Here is a 24,725-nt window from a genome sequence, read left to right as displayed (position 1 = left end):
GAGTAATTAATAACAATATATATATGTATGTATGTATATATATATATTTCATATAGGAATTATTTTCTCATCGTTGATTATGATAGACAAATCACAGTAATTGTGATTATTGGATAAAAATGATTATAATTTAATAGCGCTACATAAATTTCTGCGCCACGTACTAAGTATGCCATGTATTTACATTTATAAAATTAAAAAAACTTTAGTTTTTGGATACAAATATCTTAAGATACAGTCGGAGACACACACTGATGTTTTCTTGAGCCGCAGAGCGCCTCCTGGAGTGAGAACTGCTCCATAAACCCGGACTGCGTTATTATCTGACCGCGTTTCCCCACAATGAGAGCTTCGAAGCTTTGTGTCCATTCAGGCCGCCATACTCTCGTCTGTGTGTACTCGCAGTTTCTACCTGCACGTAACGTTAGCTGAGGATACCGACAATCTTAAACAGGTGAAAGTTTGTTTGGTTCAGTTCGTGCTCGGGTTTAAAAAGTTGCGCGAGACGAGCTAAAGAGCATGAAACACGTTCAGGACAAAAGACAGCGACAGCACGCGTTTATTAGTTTGTGTTGAGCACTGGCGAGCTAAAAAAAAGTCGAAGCTAGCTAACTTACATTCGGGGTATCAAATACAACCGAAGTAACGTTATATATGAGTGCTTTAGAAAAGCCTAAATATGGAAGCTGCTGTTCAGCAAGCGCTGCGTGCGCCAATACAACTCGACAGCAAACAGATTTGTGATTTGCAATGCAAATTAAATCTGGTTTTATTTGTTTCAGTTAGTTCATTATATGCATGTTCACATGTGTTCCTCTGTGTCTGTTAAGCACTGATTTGTGACCGCTGTCGCCGTGAATCAGTGTTTGCGCCAGCGCTGAATCAGACGTGATGTGTTGATCGTGTGCTCGGCAGGTTCAGGATGGCATCGGCGTTGATCTCGGTGCCCACCACGGCGTCCCGCTTCGCTCTGCTGCAGGTCGACTCGGACTCGGAGTCTGATTCGGATGCGGGGAAGCCCAAGGCGGGTCGTGGAGCAGGGAAGCCCCGCTCGGGGAAATCTCCCAGCGGGAAGACCAACCAGAATAACGACAAAAAGAAAGAGAAGAGAAGAAGAAAGAAGGAACAGCAGCAGAGTGAAGCCAATGAGGTGAATATCTATCTATCTATCTATCTATCTATCTATCTATCTATCTATCTATCTATCTATCTATCTATCTGTCTGTCTGTCTGTCTGTCTGTCTGTTAGGGGTGGAACGGTACACAGATGTCACGGTTCGATACATACCTCGGTTCAGGGGTAACAATTCAATACGATTTCGGTACAACAGAAACAAATCTACAATTTCTTTTTATTTTGAACAGACAGTAGTACAAATTGTAGTACAATTAAAGTAGTACAATTGTTTCCACCTAGATATGAAAATACTAATTATTAAATATGTATAATCTGCAGTACGTATATACAAGGAATAAATTCTTGAAATATATTTGATTTAGTTTACAGATAAACAAGGGGAAAAAAGTGCGGCATTTAACATAGCCTATATCCTAAGTTTCAGTTCATTTTTGTTACAGGTTTAATTTGTTCACAGAAAGGAAACTCCAATGGGAGAAAGCCACCTCCTATTTGTTTTCTTTAATTTACAAAAGCACAAAGTTTTGTTTTCATTGTGTGTCCACAAATAAAAGCAGACCTTTTATACAGTGATGCATTAATAAAAAGACTAAGTGTTTCAAGTTGATTCTGCTGGTTGTATGAGGAAACAGTTGAAGTGATCACGCCTACACACACACACACATGCAACACATCAGTTCCAGCATTGTTAACTTGACAGCACAGTTGGTACTGGATCAAGATCTATCAAAGGTGACCAGATTTCTGATATGAAAACAGCAACATTTACTAGTTCAGTGATCAAAAATATAATTGAAATCTCACTTGTGATTATATACTAAATTAAAAAACGGGGATAATATATTTGTTTGTTTTTCTGTTTGACATTTTTTTAATTGTTTTGGTTTACACAATTAGTAATTGCAATGATGTTTAAGGATCAAAAATCACACTATGAAAATTAAATAGTAACTGTTGCAAATAAACCGATCAAAATTTACAAAAACACTAAAAATAAAACAATAAAAATGAGAACATAAGCTAAATAAAACTGTATTTAACAAATATGTTTTACGTTTTCACTAACTTAGTAATTACAACTTTTTAAAATTATTTTTTCCAAGTTATGTTTATGCTTTTGAAAATGGATCTTTACTATCCCTAATCATGCTTATTATTTTACATTTTAGTCTAATTTTGACCACAAAGTGTGTGCTTTCTGCAAGTGTAATTGATTATTACTTTATTAATTTATTATTATTGTTATTATTTTTATTATAGTTTTATTATTTATAGAGTTTTGACAGCGGAAGTTGAATGAAAATAAATGCTTTTTACTGTGTGCAAAAAAAAACCTTGTTATAAAGTGCACACAAACATTAACAGTATTACTTTGTTTTAACATGTATATAGTTAGTATGTGACTTACCTTGATACGGATAACGTTGTATCTCTTGATAACTGATGATAATAGCGCTCTGCTCTAGTCAAATTTCTTCTTGGCTAAAGTAGTAATCAAAAGAGCTTACAGTGCCCTCTGTTGGTGGAAGTAATCTTTGTTTTGAACGTGCTGTAAAACAGGGACATTTCTCGGATAGCTCTAAAAACCGTGACTGTCCTGGGAAAACGAGAATGTCTGGTCACCCTAATCTAGCAGGTTTGGTCTAACGTACTACAAGTAATGTGAGTTGCGTGTCGTGGAAATTCTAACTCAATAACAATTTGTAGAGACTGAAAATGAAAAACCAAACAGAGTTTTGTCTGTGTATTGCTTTAATTCTCTGCAGAGAATGATCTGGTTTACACACAGCTTGAGTCTGAGTGCAAAGAGATAACTCACAGACCACTTTTTATAGTATGTAAAAAGATACATTAAAGGACAGACTCGGACCTTTGAGCCAATCATGTTTCTCAGAGCACATCACCCCATAACACATGCACATCTCATCCACATTACATGTTTGATACATTTGTACAATTAAAAAACTGCTTTCTATTGGAATATATTTTAAAATGTAATTTATTTCTGTGGTCAAAGTTGAGTTTTCAGCATCATTACTCCAGTCTTCAGTGTCACATGATCCTTCAGAAATCAATGTGATATGCTCTTTTGCTGCTCAAGAAACATTTTTAATATTATTATTATTACTATTATCATTATCACAAGTATATAAATTAATACTTAAATTGATCGTGTGACAGACATTTATAACAAGATTTCTATTTCACATAAATTTTGTTCTTCTAAACTTTCAAAGAAACCTGAAAAAAATCTACTCATCTGTTTTCAACACAACAATAATAATGTTTTTTTGAACAGCAAATCAGAATATTAAAATAATTTCTGAAGATCATGTGACACAGAGGATCAGAGTAATGATGCTGCAAATACAGCTGTGCATCACAGGAATAAATTAAATTTTAAAATATAATCAAAAGTCGAAAGCAGTTATTTTAAATTGTAAAAATATTTCAAAATTTTACTGTTTTTGCTGTACTAAATAAATAATCACTAAAACCTGTAATAAATGCAGGATTGGTGAGCAGAAGAGACTTTAAAAAACATTACACATCTTATGGTTCAAAAACCTTTGACTGGTAGTGTATATATAATATATTTAAAACCCCAATTTTTTATATTAGAATGATGAAAAAGCTGTTTAAATCACTGATTCAGTGACAGTGACTTGTTTCATTACCGAATGAATCAGCGTTTTTGAACGATTCTCTTGAATGAAAAATTCATTCATTGACAAATATATTTTTAAGACACTTACAATGCAATCAACACGAACGTAATTTGAAGCGCAGTACTTTCAAAAGGAGATTTGCTCTATTTTGATCGCTGCCATATATATACGTCAGTGTTTATATCTGAACTATAAATTTTATCCCAGTTTTTCTGTGATATATAAATGACTGTAAGACAGAAATAATACTGTGTAGTTGAACTTAAATGCTTAAATACTTAAATGAGATTAATGCAATCAAGACAAGATTAACAAAACTAAAACTAAAAATTTCCGTAACACTCATCCCTTTTGATCATTATTGATCACTTATATTGATTAAATGTAGATACAACCCGAATTCCGGAAAAGTTGGGACGTTTTTTAAATTTTAATAAAATGAAAACTAAAGGAATTTCAAATCACATGAGCCAATATTTTATTCACAATAGAACATAGATAACGTAGCAAATGTTTAAACTGAGAAATTGTACACTTTTATCCACTTAATTAGCTCATTTAAAATTTAATGCCTGCTACAGGTCTCAAAAAAGTTGGCACGGGGGCAACAAATGGCTAAAAAAGCATGCTGTAACATGATTAGCTATAAAAGCTTTGTCTTAGAGAAGCAGAGTCTCTCAGAAGTAAAGATGGGCAGAGGCTCTCCAATCTGTGAAAGACTGCGTAAAAAAATTGTGGAAAACTTTAAAAACAATGTTCCTCAACGTCAAATTGCAAAGGCTTTGCAAATCTCATCATCTACAGTGCATAACATCATCAAAAGATTCAGAGAAACTGGAGAAATCTCTGTGCGTAAGGGACAAGGCCGGAGACCTTTATTGGATGCCTGTGGTCTTCGGGCTCTCAGACGACACTGCATCACTCATCGGCATGATTGTGTCAATGACATTACTAAATGGGCCCAGGAATACTTTCAGAAACCACTGTCGGTAAACACAATCCGCCGTGCCATCAGCAGATGCCAACTAAAGCTCTATCATGCAAAAAGGAAGCCATATGTGAACATGGTCCAGAAGCGCCGTCGTGTCCTGTGGGCCAAGGCTCATTTAAAATGGACTATTTCAAAGTGGAATAGTGTTTTATGGTCAGACGAGTCCAAATTTGACATTCTTGTTGGAAATCACGGACGCCGTGTCCTCCGGGCTAAAGAGGAGGGAGACCTTCCAGCATGTTATCAGCGTTCAGTTCAAAAGCCAGCATCTCTGATGGTATGGGGGTGCATAAGTGCATACGTTATGGGCAGCTTGCATGTTTTGGAAGGCTCTGTGAATGCTGAAAGGTATATAAAGGTTTTAGAGCAACATATGCTTCCCTCCAAACAACGTCTATTTCAGGGAAGGCCTTGTTTATTTCAGCAGGACAATGCAAAACCACATACTGCAGCTATAACAACAGCATGGCTTCGTCGTAGAAGAGTCCGGGTGCTAACCTGGCCTGCCTGCAGTCCAGATCTTTCACCTATAGAGAACATTTGGTGCATCATTAAATGAAAAATACGTCAAAGACGACAACAAACTCTTCAGCAGCTGGAAATCTATGTAAGGCAAGAATGGGACCAAATTCCAACAGCAAAACTCCAGCAACTCATAGCCTCAATGCCCAGACGTCTTCAAACTGTTTTGAAAAGAAAAGGAGATGCTACACCATGGTAAACATGCCCCGTCCCAACTATTTTGAGACCTGTAGCAGAAATCAAAATTGAAATGAGCTCATTTTGTGCATAAAATTGTAAACTTTCTCAGTTTAAACATTTGCTATGTTATCTATGTTCTATTGTGAATAAAATATTGGCTCATGTGATTTGAAAGTCTTTTAGTTTTCATTTTATTAAAATTTAAAAAACGTCCCAACTTTTCCCGAATTCGGGTTGTAAATTTGTGAGCACATTACCCTTATAGTTTACATCAATCATGTAAATTCAAGATTTAAAACACCATTACTCTCATAAGGGCGAAAAAAGCATTTGCATTGTTTTTTATGGAACATAGTCATTCCTAACATATAAGCAAGCATCATTTTCATCAGAAGCCCTCACATTATTCTTACTTTCACTCAAGACATTATACATTAACATCTGATGAACTACTAAAGATTTCATGATTGAATTTACAGCTCTTCTAATCTTTTCCACTACACAAGGCCACATACACAGCAAAAATAAAATCATGGCCAGTGCTGAGATGGCAATTAACCCAATGTATTCTTCTTTCTGCCATAAACCCTTAAACCAATTCCATTCCCAATCATCATTGGCATTTACGTCTCTAGCTGTTAACCTGTGAATTGAATTAGTCATGTTTTGAATACAGTTCCCACAAGTACACAACCACCCCCCCCACCCCCAGAAGATATCAGCAAGACCTGATATCATGCAAGACTCCTTCTGCTGGCTTGGGCAGAGCGTCCTTGACCTGCTGAGATATCTGAGAGAGAACAAGAGACAACTTTCGACTACACTTTTGCATGCCATCTTCACACAAGGCTGTAGAGGACAGTGGTTTTGGTTCAACTCCATTGGAAGTTGGCCTGTCAAACAAAATTTCAAATGGACTCAAATTAGACTGTTCTTTTTCTCATTCTCATATACATTAACACAATGGGGAGTGCTTTTACCAAAGACAGTCCTGTCTGCTCACAACACTTCATTAATTTGCTCTTTAATGTCACATCTGACTGATGGTTTTATTTGCATTATCAATTGTACATTATATTATCAATTCTCTGATTTGGAAGTGGGTGTGCCACTTGAGACATCATTTGCCCCTCTGTCCACTTTGCTTGTGGCACAGATCATACATGATTGACAATACCTGTCTGCCAAGGAAGTGAATCCCTTTGTGAACCAATATTAATTTAGCAAACCACACATTCCCCCTTTACTGGTGCTCTAGGCCATGTACAAGTTTCGCATAGTGTTTTGGCAGACATGGTCTGTCTTCAGTACTCGGCCAAAGATAGTTTGCACTCGGCCTTCACCCATTGTTTCTTCTCTGCTGTGACAAAAGATTGCATAGCTGTAAGATAATCAGAAGGGAGCGTGAATTAGTCATTGTTAACTGTTACACAGGTAAAAGAAATTTCTGTTCTCATCGCTGCGTCCTTTGCTGTGGTATCAGCTTACTTGTTACCTAAAAACTAAAAAATCATAACTTTTAGAATGTGTGACTCATTTGCAGATAGCAACTAACTTTGGTACTATATGGACTATATGTGCCTATGTTCTTGTCGAGAGACGATTTATCATTTTCTAATCTTCCAATGTGATCATGTATTTAAGCGACCATTTTTCTTCATTGCTAAGAGCGGAAATATAAGCAAGCATGTTCTTTGTTGCAGTGAGCAGAAACATGAGCAAGCATACTTCATTGAAGTGAGCTTTAGAGAAAATGTGTGTGTTTCAGACTTATCTGTTTGTGCTGCATGGCCTTGGTGGACTTTGCTCCCGACTCCCCACTTCTTCTCCAGCTTCTGCTGTGAAGGTCTCTGTTGTCAGTCTGCCTCAGCTTTCTCTGGTCCAGCCGCCGTTTGGTTGATCAAATGTGCACAGTGAAATTTTTCAATGTCCCCTCTCCACCAGTAAAAGCAAACATCTGGATCAGTCTGAGTCCGTCTTTGTCCTCTGCTCTTCTGCGTGATTTTGGTGGTGTTCACTCTGCCTGGAAAGTCAGTCTTGATCCTTTGACACAGTGTTTCCACTGCTTGACGATATGCTTTGTTTTGACTCTTTAAAGTCTTTCTCATTCCATGGTTGAGAGACCATCACAGTTCTATTCAGCCCAGCCACTTGAATCATGGGGAAAGCTCTGACGTGCTCTCCTTTTTCCTCCAGTTTCTTCTTGTTCAGGCTGCAGTGTCACTCTCTCATGAGCTTTAGATCTGGTGCTGACTTTGGCCATGGAGTATTTCATCATTCCAATGACATTGCTGGTGGCAGAGCAGACTGTTTGGATGATGATGATGCTGTTGAAGTTGTGCTTGTCTTTCGTCGGGCGGCAAGGATTGCGGTGCAGATGCAGTTGCTCTGTAGGATGGAGGCAGCTGTGGTGTTTGAATCTGGTGCTGGTGTGGCATTTGTCGATGGGGTGAAGCCAGGAGTCCAGATCAAAGTCCACTTTGTTCTCTAAGGGAATAAAGAGAAGAATTCTGAACAGTATGATCTGTTCTTTTGTCAGCATTTTCTACAGAACTATAATTTTTCAGTTCTTTCCTAAATGGCATTGAAATCTATTTCTCAGCGTTCTGCTGCTTCACGCCTGTGCTTTAAAAAGTAAAATAAAAATTCCTATGTTTCTAAAACGTGTCTTTATGCTTGTTTTTCGCTTTTTATATTCTCTTAATTTGTTTTCACATTTTTCCAAGCTCTCTTTTATATTGTTAAGGGCTGTTATGCTAAAGGTACCTTTTCTTTTTTGGAAAACCATAATTCTCAATATTTATTTTTCATGTCTTTGTAAATTGGACGGACCAAATCATCAAGATCAATCTTAGATTTGTCATTTCCAGACCCCATCCTGCAATCCTCGACTTTACCTGGAACCCGTCCTCTTTACCTCACACTTGGTAGTCACCACCGTGTGGCTTCGCACTTACTCGCACGAAGTCTTATCACCCCCGTCCTGCTTACCTGCAGGCCTGTTTCCCGTACCCGCGGAAAATGAGCCTCGCGTACCTGCGAAACTATCCTGTTTCACGTACCGGTGAAAAAACTGTTTCATGTACAGGCAAAACGTACGCGTACCTGTGTAAACTCCTTGCACGTGTATCTGCGAAACCATGCTATAGCTCCACATACCGGCAACCTGTGGGGTGGCTTGGACTTGCAACATAAGGTCTAGGAATATCAAACCGCAATTTACCAAATTTACCAAACCCAATTTTGTATTTTTTTCAATATGAATGGAATTCAAAATCAGTCTCACTGTTTATAACAGATTTGTTTTCTAATCCGTTGAGAAACCAGAAGTGAAGGTCCACAAGCCCTCAGACGTCAGTCCCTCCTTCCCTGAAACCTTTTTTGGGTTTAGGGCTAAACCCTTTGTGGCTCTAGGGTTATCAGCCAACTAACGTCCTCAGGTCCCAGACGATCAGCTGTGGAATCCCGTCACTCGTCGCCAAGTTTGTCGTGGAAATTCTAACTCAATAACAATTTGTAGAGACTGAAAATGAAAAACCAAACAGAGTTTTTTCTTTGTATTGCTTTAAATCTCTGCAGAGAACGATCTGGTTTACACACAGCTTGAGTCTGTGTGCAAAGAGATAACACACAGACTCACAGACCACTTTTTATAGTATGTAAAAAGACACATTGAAGGACAGACTCGGACCTTTGAGCCAATCATGTTGCTCAGAGCACATCACCCCATAACACATGCACATCTCATCCACATTACATGGTAGATGTCTGGTTACTCTCAAAACTGCCCGTCCCGGCTACACAGTTTCCCCTCTAATGTTGTTTTTCAACCTAAAGCAGTTGCATGCACAGGTTACATAAAATAACTCAATGTCCCTATGGACTATATCTACTACCTTATTCAGTGTTTGTTTAAAAAGATATACTTAAATGAGATTAATGCAATCAATGCAAGATTAACAAAACAAAAAATGTCCATAACATGTGTAATCAGGATCAATTTTTCAAGTAACTAGTAAAGTAATGCATTACTTTTTAATTTACATTAAAATGTACATAAAGCATGCAGAAGGCTCATAACGCAAAGTGTCTCCAAGTCGTTTTCATTAGTTTGTCATAATTCGTGTAACACAATACATTTGTGTCAGTCAGGCAGGCCTGATCTATAAACTTTGTCACGCACACATCAGCATTTACAGTCCCTGACAAAAGTCTTGTCGCTTGTGTACAAATTGACCTGAAGTGCTGCTGAAATATATTTCTAATCAAGATTTTTTTACAAGAAATGGCTCATTTTAATCCCAACAGCTTTTGTAATAATGTTTCAGTGCAAAACGAAACTGTCAAAAAGTATTCTAATATTCATAGCTTGGTAAAGCCCATTGAGTCAATTTTTGCAAAGACATAAGTGTTGTCGCCTTGTCATATGAGCTTCACCTGTGACTAATAATGGATCAATTAGGTCTCAGGTGTGTATAAAAACAACCCCAGTACACTACACCTTCACATCAACTGCAACTAGACCTCTGCAAACATGCCTAAGAGTCACCCTGAGACTAAAGTTTTGATTATCAAGAGGCTGGAGACCAGATCCACTGCTGATGTGGCAGACACCTTCAATGTGTCTTAGCGTCAAGTACAGAGGATAAAAAAACATTTGAAGACACTGGAGATGTTTTTGACAAGCCCAGGTCAGGCAGACCCTGCAAGACAACTGCTCAAGAGGACCATTTGTTGGCTCGAAAATCCAAGGCCAGCCCATTTTCCACTGCAGCAGAGCTCCACAAGACCTGGTCACCTGAAGTCCCTGTGTCAACCAGAACAGTTTGTCGGATTCTGTCTCGGAATGGCCTCCGTGGATTTTTTTTTTCAGATGAATCTTCTGTTGAAATACACCAGTCACCGCAAATATTGCAGGAGATCTACTGGAGCCCGCATGGATCCTAGATTCACCCAGAAAACAGTGAAGTTTGGTGGCGGAAAAATCATGGTCTGGGGTTACATCCAGTATGGGGGTGTGCGAGAGATCTGCAGGGTGGAAGGCAACATCAATAGTCTAAAATACCAAGAAATCTTAACTACCTCTTATATTCCCAACCATAAAAGAGGCCAAATTCTGCAGCAGGATGGTGCTCCATCACATACTTCCATCTCCACATCAAAGTTCCTCAAGGCGAAGAAGATCAAGATGCTTCAGGATTGGCCAGCCCAGTCACCAGACATGAACATCATTGAGCATATGTGGGGTAGGATGAAAGAGGAAGCATGGAAGACGAATCCAAAGAATATTGATGAACTCTGGGAGGAATGCAAGACTGCTTTCTTTGCTATTTCTGATGACTTCATCAATAAGTTGTATGAATCCTTGCCAAACCGCATGGATGAAGTCCTTCAAGCTCACGGAAGTCATACAGGATATTAAATTTGGATCTCACAGCACCACTACTTAATTTGCTGACATATTTTTGTATTTGCAGTAAATTTGTTCAATTTCTCTATAGGCGAAAAAACTTTTGTCTTGCCAAAATTTGAACTTTCTGTCTTGATTAAATGATAAATCTTTTTTCAGTGAAACTAATTTATTTCAGTGCATTAAACATAATTTTGGAGGCTTTTAGCTTTTCATATGAGCTATTTCTAACACCAATTGATTAATTAAAAGTCAGGTTAATAGCAGGTGTTTCTACAAAATAGATAAGCGACAAGACTTTTGTCAGGGACTGTATAAATGGCAAATGGTGTAACTAACTGAATCCCACTGTTAATGCTGGCAGCAGGACTGAATGCAATTGTTAACCATTTAAAAAGTGATGTCATAATCATTACTGCTTAGCTTAAACATGGAATTTAAAAATTAAACTTTCAAAGCATGATATAAGATCCCACGAATCAGTGAATTTGAGTTTAATGTGGGTGTACTATCAATGATCAATAACCATTTGTAATCCCTCTGTGAAAATAGTTCAATAAATTTACAAATTGCTTATAAATTATATTTTCATAAAGTTTATTAACTTAGACAAAAACCTTTTAAGTCATGTTACTCGGCGGCCATCTTTGAAATGCTTCTCTGGCATGCAAGTGCAACTCCTTTCTCTTTGAATGGGGAAACATCAAATTCTCCAAAACTGCTCCCTAAGCTTACAATTATATTTCAGATTTGAAATCACCAAAGAAATCTGACAACAACTGTGTCATAAATGTTACTTTTGCTCAAATAGTGTTATAAAATTCTTATTTTTCAGGCCAAGATCAGCCAGTGCGCATGTGTAGTCCTAAGTGCACGTCTCAGAGTGCTGACTGTCTCTATAGCAACAGTCTATAGTCAGACAGTCAGACTGTTTCTATATGAGCGATTGGCTCTTTCATTCAGAAGGCGGGGCTTCCTGTGATTGAGTGGCCGTATTGAGTTTAGCATTTTTCCCCATTCAAAACTATATGAGTGACACGTCTTGGGTATTCTATAATCTTTGATAAAGACCACTATATAATAAGCAATCTCCTAGTCCATTATTATTATTATTATTATTATTATTTTAAGTTTTTTAATGGTATTGACAACATGTCTATAGTTGTAGTTGTCTGACATGACTGAATGTATGTCCAATTGAAGAAGGTATTGTGCATTTAATAAAACATCCATAAAGACTCATAATTTACTTTAAAAGAGACATGTTTGTTGGATAACTATATCATCTACACAAGCCATTGTGCTTGGACCGTGATGATCGCCTCAAGTTAAACTGCATTGTCTCAGTTACCTTCTGTTATTGTCCACAATGCTTCAGTAACAGGACTTTGAAATAACAAACAGGGAAACAATGAAAGGCATGACTTCATATCCAGCTAGTTAACTCTGTCCAAGCTGTAGGTTCCATGATCCATGTTTTATTTAATTGTTTAATTGAATATCTTGTGAAAGGATTTTTTGTAAGCATAAAATCGAATTTACTTTCATCTCGGAAGAGATATTCAATCACAAAAGACCAAAATATATAAAAACAACACTTATTCGCTAAAATCAAAAGTGGTAGGGTCTTCTCCCCGAGTACAATCTGAACAAGCCAATTATAGCTCAGCCTCAAGTCACATGCTTTTTAAAAATATCCCTGGCGCCCTGCACACACACAACAAACAAAACAGACTTTTTTTTTTTGTAGGTGCTAACATGACTACCAGTCAAATAGTATGACTAAAACATTTTGTGATTTATTTTGCTATAAATATTTAACTTATTTTGAGCATGCTGAGATAGACTTCTTCCCTGGCTAGCTTGAAGAGGGCAGCGCCCCCTATTGACCAGCCGCCGCTGATTATTACTAACTGTCATTAATCTTATCGCAATCTAGAGTTAATCTCTCATTATGTAATGAATCACTTATTTACGTTGTTTACACTTTGTTATAATAAGAGCTTTCATTAGTGCACAGTACCCCGTGCGGACAAAATCAACAGCATTCTGAGCAGTGAGTGGACTTTAATGCCTTTGATAGGCCATTGCATTCATGAAATCAACAGAGATCTCTGAGAATGGTTACTCAAGGCAAAACTGGAAATATAAACTTTTTGATGCTCTCCAGAACGCAAACACAAATGTGAACTGCTTGTTTGGCCAATATTACAATATTACTTGAGCTGAGGTTAGTGTTTTCAGTCTGTGTTTTAAATTAGCTTAGAATGCGGTGTCTAAAGAATTTAAGACCAGCTGTCGTCAGTCATCCTCACAAAGATTATTTTTTATAATATTTGCGACTGACACCAGGGACTTGACTGCACCATATGTAGATCTATTAATTGAGAAAAAAAAAATCCCAAACATAACCTTTCTGAATAAAATACGTTTATGCACTTCAATTATATCTAATATGTGACCGAACTTAAAAGCTAAACTTAGGCTATAAACGAACTATAGCCCCATGCCTTCGGCGTCACCACAGTCACGCTTCCAACAACTTTGTAAAACTTATTTTTAACATTTGCAGTGAAAAGGATTTACTCTCTTTTAATCCACGCCACATGAACCTTTTCATATAAACTGGAATAAATCCAAAACCAGAGCCAAACTGAAATGAGACATTTATAATAAAAATTATAGTGAATAAATGAAATATTCATTACTAAAGGACATAAGCACATATTTATATACATTTCTAAAGGTGCATTAAATGTCAATAAATCCTTGATTAATATGAATATTTTAATTAAAAATGTCTCCACAAACTATTCAATAAAATTCTAGTGCATTTATTCTATTAATTAACAACAGAGTGAGCAAGTTTTTGGATATGGTAAGATTAAAATAATTTTTAGTGAACAAAATACTAAGCCATTATATGTGGTGTTTACGTTTACATGGAATAATCGTAATAGTTTACGAACCCAGAGACTCTGCATCAGTAGGATTTCAGGGCAAATCTAAAAAACATTGTTGACTAACATTATAAACTATTAAGGAGTTATTCTACAATTAATTGTATTGCCAATTATACTACAACTGGAAAATACTTTAAAATGATGAATTGTTGGGTGTGATGACATTTAATGTCTCAGCCTGCACCTGTAGTCCCATTTAGCAACTTGTTAGCAACCGTCTTTAAGAAACATAACAGTTTAAAAAAATTATGAGTGGGGTGTGACTGGTGTGTTATGTCGTAGAATAAAACGTGAAAGTATCTTGAGCCTATGTGAACCTATGTTAACCAAAATCCCATAAAAAAAGACTCTGGGTCAAAGGAAGCGGAAGTGCTAAAATGATAACTTCCCAACAACGTGGGAAGAAAAGGGGTAATTAAAAGCAAGTAAAACAGACATCATAGAAAAGGAGAGCCATATTAAGTCAATGTGCTGAGCCGAAGGCTAACTCTAATAAATACAATTAAATTATAATTTTTTTTTTTTTTAAGAGCTTAATTTAGGTAATAGTTTAAGGGAAAGCTATTCCAATGCTTAGAGGCCACCACTGACAATGCCCGGTCACCACTTTATAATCTTGTCCTAGGGACATCTAAAATCCTCTGGCTTGATGACCTTAGATTCCTTTGAGGTTTGTGTATGACTAAAAGATCAGTTAAATATTGCCAGATTGTTTAAGACTTTATGCTAAGTAGTTCAAGTTGTAAGCGAGTTAACAGCGATTTGGCGCTCACCTGCATATAGAGAATTACAGTAGTCCAGTCTTACGAAAATAAAGGCATGAATAAGCTTTTCAAAATTGCTTCTTGACAGAAACGGTTTTACCTTGGCTAATAATCTCAAATGAAAGAAACCAGATTTAACCCCTGAATTTATCTGTTTATCAAAATTCAGAGAGACATCAAACTGAACCCCAAGATTTTTAACTACCGATTTACGGAAGGGGGCAAGTTCCCCAAATCATAAGGACTTGAGACTCAGAGTTTCCAAACTAAATTACCTCTTTCATTTAAATTTAAAATAGTTTAACTTCAGGCAAACAATTTAGTAGAGATGTGATTTTCATCTTGTCCTGTTTTCGTAAAGGTAGGTACATCTGAGTGTCATTAGCAAAATAATGAAAAGAAACTCCTTGCCTTTGAAAAATAGAACCCAAAGGCAGCTTATACAGTAAGAACAAGATTGGACCAAGAATTGAACCTTGGGGAACACCACAATTCAATGGAGCAGATTTAGAATAAGATTGACTGATGCTAACTGAAAAGTTCCTACTAGAAAGACATGATCAGGGGTCTCATTTATAAACGTTGTGTATGCACAAAATGGGCATAGAAACATGCGTAGGCACTTTTCCACACACATCGGTATTTATAAAAAAACTTTGCATATGTACCATACCTACATTCTAGACCATGCGTACGAACTCTTTTTGTTTTTTCCTGGAGTGAGAAAAGTAATGAAGTAAACAATAATTTTAAACTGTTTTCATGTCGATATAAACACATTTACATTAAATACTCCACTCGCATTAATGGAGATAAGCACTGAATTTACATAATAAAAATAAAAAAACAATTACATAATTTTATTAACAATAGGCTACATAATTTTCCTGTGGTATGCTATGTTTTAATGACAGTGAGGAGTGTTATAGTTGCACAATATTTCATCTTTAAACTAAACTAGAGATCACATGTTATGATAAAAATTTTAGCGAGAACAATCAATGATCAATGATGCGCACTTCGATTATTATAGCAGACACTGCTGCATTCAGATGTCGAACGGTCCATTGTCCGATAAAGGACCAATGATAATAGCTCACTGTAACCGCAGCTGCACGGAGGTGTTGATGTCATGTGAAGACATCCCAACAACATAATGGAACTGTATTTGAATGATATACAGTAACTAGGAGAAAACCGTAAGATTTGCACGTTTCTTTTTTTTCATTCGGCACTTTGTGTCTTGCCGAATCAGACAATTGTATTTACACTGCATTAAATATGGGCCTATCTGTTTCCACTAAAAATAGCTAAAAGATGTTCATCAGCAAAACAGCAAACATTTACTTGTATTTGAATTGTTTTTAAAAAAATTAAATACTGTATAAAGCGATTTTTGCACAGGTTCTAACGTATGCATGGTTTTATAGATCTGAAGACTTTTGTGCATGCGTACAATTTTACAAAGTTTTATAAATGAGACCCCTGAACCATTCAAGAGCTATGCGTCATATACCCACAGTATTTTCTAAACGAGTAATAAGGATTGTTAAAGGCAGGGTAGGTAAAAAAATGTATAAAAAACTTTTTTTCCAAATTTGTTTAAACTTTATTTATATATCAATACATAATTAAAATGTAAGTACTCTGAAAAAGAAAGTATAAAAATCGAGACCTCTCGTAGACCTCTCACGACTGTTTTAAAGACAGCTCATTATTTCCATTCACTCCACCCCCTCCCTTCTGGGCTCCTTCCAAAGCCTCTACTACGGCTCGCTAAGTAATGTTAGCTATATTACGCAGCTACGTGTGCTAATGACACATGCTTCATGAAAAAAATATGTATGATCAAAATACAAAAAGAAAGATTTACCTGTCCAGCAGAAATAAAGCCATCAAGGAGTCACTTTTCAGCCCCTTGAGTTCCCTCAGTTCTCGCCATCGCTGGAAAGCCACGCCGATATTAACTCGCATTTTATTTCTTTGTTTATCCAAAGACTTTTTGTTCATTGCCTTTTCTTGTACTGGTACTGTCTTCCTTTTTTTGCCTGGTTTGCCTTCACTAACTGCATAAGCTGGTACTGTGAATTTTGCTTGCTGTTTCTCTGCCATTGTTTTGGTATTCCTAGGATCCGTGCCTGTTGAATTCCTCAAATCAAACGTGCGCGCGCAAGTGGGCAGGTCATGTGTGGCAAAAGGGTGGTTGCCATGGTTGCGAGAGAGTGACAGTCGCCTAAGCCAATCCTATGTTTCGTCCCGAAATGGAAATAATGAGCTGTGTTTAATACAGATTAAACGGTCTAGAGTCACTCGATTTTTATACTCTTTTTATCAGAGTACTTACATTTTAATTATGCATTGATATATATAGAAAGTACAAATTTATACAAATTTGGAAGAAAGTTGTTTATACATGTATTACCTACCCTGCCTTTAACATTTGCCCAAAATAAAACTTTTTTTTTTTTAACGTTAAAAACAAACAATCAAGACCAGCCTAGATAAAGTAGCGTACAAGTAACTTGATGCATTATTTTCCATTTAAGAAGTAACTAATATATAACACAATTAGTTAACTATTTAGACTATCTGTCTGTCTGTCATTCTGTATGTAATTCTATCTGTCCTTTTATATATCTATCATTCTTTAGTAGTGATTCTGTCATCTACTTGTTGTTTTGTATTTTGTTCTCTAACTGTGTACATGTTTGTTTCTGGATCTAGCACTGATGATGATTTAGAGCTGATGTTTATAGGATCCCTGCGGGCACAGAGGGGGTGGCGTGTTGTAGTAGTTCTGTTTTGGGTAAAGCATCAGCTAAATGCCTGCTTAACAGTGTTTGTCATTACAAACTGCAGCTCAGAAGTCTTGCTTTTAAGAAGATCCCTCAGAAGTCAGCAGCACCTCCATCCACACTCACGCTGCAGGATTTAGCCAATGATCTGATGACCCCGGCAGCGGTCCAGCGCGGCTCCAAGCCCCAGGAGAGCTGGCAGGAGTGGAAACAGAGAGATGAGCAGGTAAACCTCAGAATCTGACTTTCACATGGCCCATTTCTCTCCTGCTTCATGCAAACATCTTCATGTTTGTGTTCGTCCCAGCTGACCAGTGACTTGTATGAGGCGGATCTGGAGAAGGCCTTGATGCTCAGTAAATTGGAATTGGAGCAACAGAAAAAGGTACGATATCTGGAGAAGACGGAGTTGAACGACTCTAAAAATGTCATGTGTCAAGTTAAATCACGTTTTCAAAGGTTTTAAATGTTATTTAATAAAAAAAGATTTATTCATTCACACATACCATCCAGGTTTGTTACTTCACAACCTAACTATCCTTGTCCAGGAGCCAGTAGGGTATACTTTTCAAAGATTAAAGAAAATAATATAAGATAATAAAATATTATACTTAACTGTTTAAGTTAGAGAGTTAAGTTAAGTTTTTAAAAAATATATTTTTCACATCATACACCCTTAATGCCTTAACCCCCCCAAATACAATTCAATAGAAAATTGAATCAAAACAGGCCAAAAATGAGTGTCATGTTATTGCCCCAAATATCAGATATTGGTGTGACGTTCACAGCAGTCAATATCTTGTCAGATATTCTTGTCAGATGTCAGATAAAGAAAAATGTGACGGTAAAGACAGTTAAAATGTTACAAAAAAGTATCACGGTTTCTACAACAATATTAAGCAGCAAAACAGCAGTGATAATGGTTCTGCTCATAAGTTTACACACCCCTTGCAGAATATGCTAAAAATTAATGATTTGAACAAAATAGGAGGAATCTCGAAAATGGCATGTTATGTTTATCATATTTATTTTGTACTGTCCTGAATAAGCCAAAACAAAATAACTGAAAATAACTTTTTTCAGTAACAAGCGCGTTTTCAGTTCTGAAACTTACAAGATATTCTGTAAGTCCGATGCCCTCTAATATATCAAAAGCTTATTTTTTTATTTATTTCTCAATTCATGACCCCATTAATACTGTTATGACCCTGTCCCGAGCAGTTAGACCGCCCGCCCGCTGTTCTTCAGAATAAAAGATATTCCTTGGTTTTCCAGCATCTTCTATGCATTTGATCTCTTTCCAACAATGACTGTATCCATGGACTCATCCACAAGTATTTCAAACGGTGAAAGCGTTCCCTGATGCTCAAGAAAGAAACCCAGTGTATTAAGAGCTGGATGATACAACAAAGAAATGTAAATTATAGGTATTCAATTGCTTTAATTTAGCACCAGCCTACTGTTCATATCTCCACACTGCCAAAACGTTCAATGTTCATACTTGTGGAGGTTCATTTCTTGCTTTTTAAAGTGTAGTGACAAGTGACTACTCCCTCTTGTGCTTACAGTGAGATGCTGGAATTAAGAGCACTTTAATAAATTGATATGATGTGATGCAGTTTATAGTGCAACCATACTGTGCAATAATATCAGCTATTTCAATTCTTTCTTTAGCATTTTCCTATTTTTTTTTCCCAACAAACCAGTATATCTCTTTAATGTGTAATGTTATAATCTCTTAAGGATGCTGAAAGAACAGAGACCGCATCACCAAAAGCAAAAGCAGGAGGAAAGAAGGACAGGAAGAAGAATCAGCAGGGGAAGGACAAACGGGTGACTGTGTCTCTGAAAGACTTCCAGCAGGAGGCTGGTGTGGGTGAGAACCTCAGAGACGAGTCACTGTTACTGTACTGCTGTGCGGAGTCTGACTGACTGTCTCTATTACAGATCAGCTGAACAAGAAGCCTGACCGAGAGGTGAGTGATTGAGATGGACACAAGATCAGGCTGCAACATGTCTCATCAGTGTGTTAACTTTTTAATGCGTTAACAAAATAAATACGTTTGATGTCCCATGTTCTAAAAACTAAGTCTTGGATGATGATAACTTTTTACCTATAAAAAATAAATTAAAGTTTATGCATCTTGTATTAATCTAAAAATGAGTTAAAGATTTTGATACAGAATAAACGTTCTACAGATAATTTTGCAATTATTAATTTTTTATGAATTATTATTATTATTATTATTATTAACCTTCTTTGACTTTGGCACAATGATATACATTTTTTATAATTATTATACAAATCTTAATTAATAAATGGTAGTATTATGTATATTAATAATTTATATGTATATCTTATTTTTGAAAAAGTTGTCTTTTGTAAATTTAAATTACTCTGTATAAATCCTTAATGGTGTTATTGTATTATTTATATACTGTTGTATTTATTAATATTTTGAATTGGCTTTTTTTTTTTAATTTTAATTGTAGTTTTTTTTTAATTTTGTGCCTTTCTCATTTTTATTAGCCTTTATTTCCATTTTATTTTTCATTTAGCCTAAATTAATGTAAGTATTAGTAATTTAGCAATAGTGCCTAAGCTCAAAGGGATAGTTCATGCAAGAATGAAAATTACCCCATGATTTACTCGCCCTCAAGCCATCATGGGTGGATATGACTTTCTTCTTTCAGATGAATCCAGTTGGAGTTATATTAAATTATGTCCAGGCTCTTCCAAGCTTTATAATGGCAGTGAATGGGTGTTGAGAGTTTGAAGTCCAATAATAAGTGTCCATCAAAAAACGTGAACTGTAATGCTTATGGACTTGTCTTTTCGGGCAGGATATTAATCGCAAAGCTCGATGTAGCCTACCACACTGCCGACAGTAATTGAATACAACATTTCTGTACATCATGTAGCCTAATAATTATGCAGTAAAATGTTATATATGAACTGGGATTATTAAAATAAACTATCAATTTGACATCTTTGGACAGTGTAAATGCTTGGAAATGTTTAGTGTCTTTAACTCCATTCATTATTTGTAGCGTGCCTGCCATCCAATAATTGCAATAAGTTTAGTGCTTCGTTACTTTTAATCATTAGAGATAAATGGTCAGCTTTCAAATTTTGCTTTCAAATATTTTCACAAAATACAAACTATAAACGTCTTTTTTCAGCCACAGAAAGACGCCAGTAAAACACACAATGTCACGTAAAGTCACATTTACCTCAGGAATACATAAACTTGATAGTAAGCTATTATTTTTAGGGTTTTTTCGCTCTCATCTCTCGCAGCATCTCATGCATGTAACAGAATTGTAAAAACGCGGCCCTCAAGCCAAAAGAAGATCGACTCAACTCCCATCGTCCTGCATTTTTGTCCTATTTCACCGTCCGCATCGCGTCTTTGTCAGCAAAAGCTCATTCTGTGTGAAAGGCACCTTACACGAGCAGATCATCACGTGTGCCAACATTGGGATCATTGTTTTTATCTTTGCTGTTATAATTGGCATATTGTCAAAGTGTCTAATGCTAACATTTGGTTATATTTCTGTTCAAAATCATGATTACTCGATTTATAAAAAATAAAATAAAACTGTGGCAAAACATTAAATTGGGATTAATCGATAAAATCTGAAAAATAGCCCAGCCCTACTTCTGGAGCCATGTGGAGTAGGTTTATGATGGATGGACGCACTTTATTAGAAATTTCAACGCCCATTCACTACCATTATAAAGCTTGGAAGACCCAGAACATTATTTAACAGAACTCTGATTGTATTCGTCCGAAAGAAGAAAGTCATAAATGCATAGCATGAGTAAATCATAGATTAATTAACATTTTTGGGTGAACTATCCCTTTAAACTTACTTTATTTAACTTGCTTGCCAAGGCAACATTACTAATTATAATTTTAAGTTTTTCATGTAAAATTTAATTTTAATTTTATCTGAGTTAATAAAAAGGTATTTTAGGATATGCACTTAATGGCATCCTTCTGACTTGTATGCTTTTACTATAACTATTCCTCCTAACTTTGAAACTTTGTATTGCTATCATTACATCATTTGTTAAATCATATATTCCTCATTTATAAATAGCTTTGCATAAAAGCCTCTACTAATTGAATAAATGTGGATGTAATAGTTTTAGGGTCCCTCGGCATCAAAACGTTTGTGGGTTTTCAAAACCCTTTTTTTGCTTGTGATGAAGCATCATACAGTGTGTCACATGCTGATGATTTGCAGTTTCATCTTCCTGCTTTTTCTTTGGAAGCCTGCGAATCCAGCGCTGTGTGAAGACAAGTTTTTCAACCAGCTGGAGGACGATGTGAGCCGGATCGTGCAGCGTGACAAGCGCAGAGAACAGTTCAGCATCAGCGCCGGCCACGAGGTCAACACCTCCTCAGAGCAGGAGCAGGTCAGAATCACTCATTCACTCCTCTCGAGCCCGACGCTCCACCTGCTGGCAGAGAATCAATCTGCATTTTCAACACAGCTGTTGTTTTGTTCAGACCAATGCGAAAATCGACCCGTGTTTTAACCCTGGCGAACACGCAGAGCTTTAAATGTGAACTTGTGGATCGATGCATTATCAAAATCTAAAAGGCATAGGGATGTGCGATGTGGTCTGCGAATCCTGCAATAATATCGCAATTGTTGTTTTAACTATGTGCGACTTGATATTATCCAGTATATAATATTAGACACTGTATTTCCTATTTTTGCTCTCTTTCTGCAACATAAAACAAAAAACGCAATGACTCCCTCAACCTACTGCCAGTTTTAATCTCACATTTAAGGTACCTTTTCATTTTTTAAATGGTTTCACACATCAGTTTTCAATGTTTTGTTTAAATCTCAAAACATTCTTTGTTTAAGTATCCCATGTCCCTCAGAGCTGCATTAAACGGTGTGTAAATGCATCTAAAGGACACTTCTAACACAGCTTCTGTGTTTCCTCTGCAATGCAAAGATCAATTTGGTTGATCCTGATTTCATTTGCTTGGTAAAAGCCCAAATGCAAGAATTCGACTCAAAAGATGGTACACACTTTGAGAAAAAACGGCTTAAAGAATGATATCGCATATTTTTGTCTGTCGCATACCCCAAATTTATATTATTTAATTGATATAATATTTTTTTGATAAGAATTGTTCCAATTAATATAATATTTAATACTTTTGACTGTGGTTTAAAGGCAGAAATATAAAGTTTAGCATTTTATAAAACGTTTTGTTTTTGTGAAAACTTGTATCTGAACTTAAAATTATGCTTTTTACAGTAATCGTAGTTTAATATGGTACTATAGACATTGCCCAGCCCAGAAACTCCTTTTCTTGTCTTCTTTCTGAACACCCCCAGGACGTGAGAACTGAGCAGTTAAAATATGAACTGGAAAAAAAAGACCAGGAACTTTTAAAGCTGAAAAAGACGATTACACTCTGGGAGGTAAGATGTTGTGATGTGGAGAGAGTTTGCATGTGCAGTTGACGTCAGGTGTGTGCTGTGTTTTTTAATGAATGCATATTTTTCATTTATCTGTCACTGGGCTGCGCAATTAATTGAAGAACAACTGTGATTAGGTTTACGACTGCAGTGATGAACTAATCATGAACAGCGTCGATACAGATGACAATATTCAGGCTGATTTTGATGAGTGTTCGTCATAAGGAAATACATTTTGGCTAATTTTGGATTATTAAGGTGTGACGGTTTTGTGTTTTGCTGGAATGTCTTTTTGACTAATGCTAAATGAACAACTCGCTGTGATTTAAGAGTTAAGATTAAGAGCATGTTTGTCTTTTTTCAGGAAAGATATAAGGAAGTGAAGACCAGAAACGCTCAGCTGCTTAAAATGCTTCAACAGGGAGAGAGTGAGTGCAGAATATAACACACACTTGGCATACGGCAGCCTGGCGTTCATTCTTGGTATTTATTCAGCTGTCTTTATATTCAGTGAAGGACAAAGCTGAAATTCTGCTGCAGGTGGAGGAGCTCCAGAACATTAAAGAAGAGCTGTCCTCGCAGGTGTGTGTCTGCACATCCTCTCATTCACTGGATACACTTAATCATTGTGTTGTGTTGCTGTGATATTTTTGGGGAACAAAATGCGTTTCCTCTTTCCAGGTGACACAATTACACACCGCTCTGGAGCAAGAGAGGTCAAAAGTGAAGGGCTTACAGTCAGAGCAACCGAAACATCAGGTACAAAACATCCAAATCTGCTGGGACTGTCACAATGGCATCGAATTTGAACTTAAATCAGCATGCACCTGCTCTAATAAAAGTAGTTTTTTTCTTTGCATTACAGTAATTTACATTTCACAAAGATATTTTTACATAAATGAATAAAAAAATGTTTTGCAGGGGAACCGGAAGGGTAAAAAAGCATCAGACGGGGACGGGTGAAGATGCATGTTAGAGGACAGACAGCTTGAATGTTTCAACTCTTTTGTCAGGCTGCTAATGTCTTTAATGTCTGTTCGAAACACCACACACACTCTCTTCACCGTCACACACACATTCTCCTGCTCATTACTGTACTTCTGTATCCCTGATCACAGTGACTCGTGAGAAGTTCTGCGTCTACACTGTAGAATAAATCCACTTCTGTTCTCTGAACTATGAATCAGAGGCATACAATCCTGAGTTCTTGGTTTCAATAAAGATGCTAATCTACTTTTTCAAAGTGTGTTGGTTGTTTATGCACGAGACTGACTGTTATTTCATTCTGGTCAAGTATGTTTTAAGCAGTTAATGTATTCACAGTGTTCACTCTGTTTACTAAACTCTATTAATCCATAATATTTAGAGCAGAAAATACTTGATGACAGAAGCACTGATTAAATTAAGAGGTTATGGTTGAAACTGACACGTTCTGTCACTTTACATCTGATCTAATTACACGTTATATTTCATGTTCATATGCATGCTAGTCTAGGGGTTAAGATACATTTTTGGTATTTTAAAAGCACATTGAAAGTACAATTTATCTGTGCACATTGTCAATGATTTAAATGTCTTAACGGAGGTTCATAAACACATGCTTGAAGTAAAACTTCTGTTAAAGTAATAACTGTTGTTTCAACATTAAAATTATAATGACTTATTGTTAACCATAAAAACAAGAAATGTGTGAATCCTGTATAAATGTATCCTTTTTAAAGCTAACTTTTTAAAATAGTTTTACTTTTTTTTTTAATTTTATTTAGTATTTTTATTTTTGAATTTTTAAATCTGAAATATACAGCATGGGTACATAGATTATGAATATTTTAAAAATGA

The 24,725-nt window shown here is 36.3% G+C and overlaps 1 protein-coding gene and 1 long non-coding RNA gene across 2 annotated transcripts; one reads left to right on the top strand and one right to left on the bottom strand.

Moving 5' to 3' along the window:
* The first annotated feature begins 311 nt into the window (after positions 1-311).
* On the top strand, positions 312-24,129 carry gkap1 (G kinase anchoring protein 1). The gene is made up of 12 exons (XM_059523803.1): positions 312-454; positions 916-1,150; positions 17,497-17,658; positions 17,740-17,817; positions 19,176-19,308; positions 19,380-19,408; positions 21,715-21,858; positions 22,803-22,889; positions 23,251-23,314; positions 23,398-23,468; positions 23,568-23,645; positions 23,808-24,129. Exons 2-12 carry the CDS (start codon positions 923-925, stop codon positions 23,847-23,849), a joined length of 1,116 nt encoding a protein of 371 aa, XP_059379786.1. The 5' UTR covers positions 312-454; positions 916-922; the 3' UTR covers positions 23,850-24,129.
* On the bottom strand, positions 5,827-6,742 carry LOC132115084 (uncharacterized). The gene is made up of 2 exons (XR_009425406.1): positions 6,613-6,742; positions 5,827-6,143 (listed from the first exon to the last, which is right to left on the bottom strand). It is a non-coding gene; the product is annotated as an uncharacterized LOC132115084 (long non-coding RNA).
* Positions 24,130-24,725: the final 596 nt, after the last annotated feature.

Source organism: Carassius carassius, chromosome 34 (genome assembly GCF_963082965.1).
Source record: "Carassius carassius chromosome 34, fCarCar2.1, whole genome shotgun sequence".
NCBI lineage: Eukaryota > Metazoa > Chordata > Actinopteri > Cypriniformes > Cyprinidae > Carassius > Carassius carassius.
Note: the sequence above shows the minus strand (reverse complement) of the source record. Positions and strands in the feature narration are given on the sequence as shown.

Bases quoted from the DNA above. Each gene is read 5' to 3' on its own strand.
- gkap1 (XM_059523803.1), top strand. From the start codon at position 923: ATGGCATCGGCGTTGATCTCGGTGCCCACCACGGCGTCCCGCTTCGCT. The intron at 23,315-23,397 runs GTGAGTGCAGAA...CTTTATATTCAG, and splicing joins AATGCTTCAACAGGGAGAGA to TGAAGGACAAAGCTGAAATT. The intron at 23,469-23,567 runs GTGTGTGTCTGC...TCCTCTTTCCAG, and splicing joins AAGAAGAGCTGTCCTCGCAG to GTGACACAATTACACACCGC.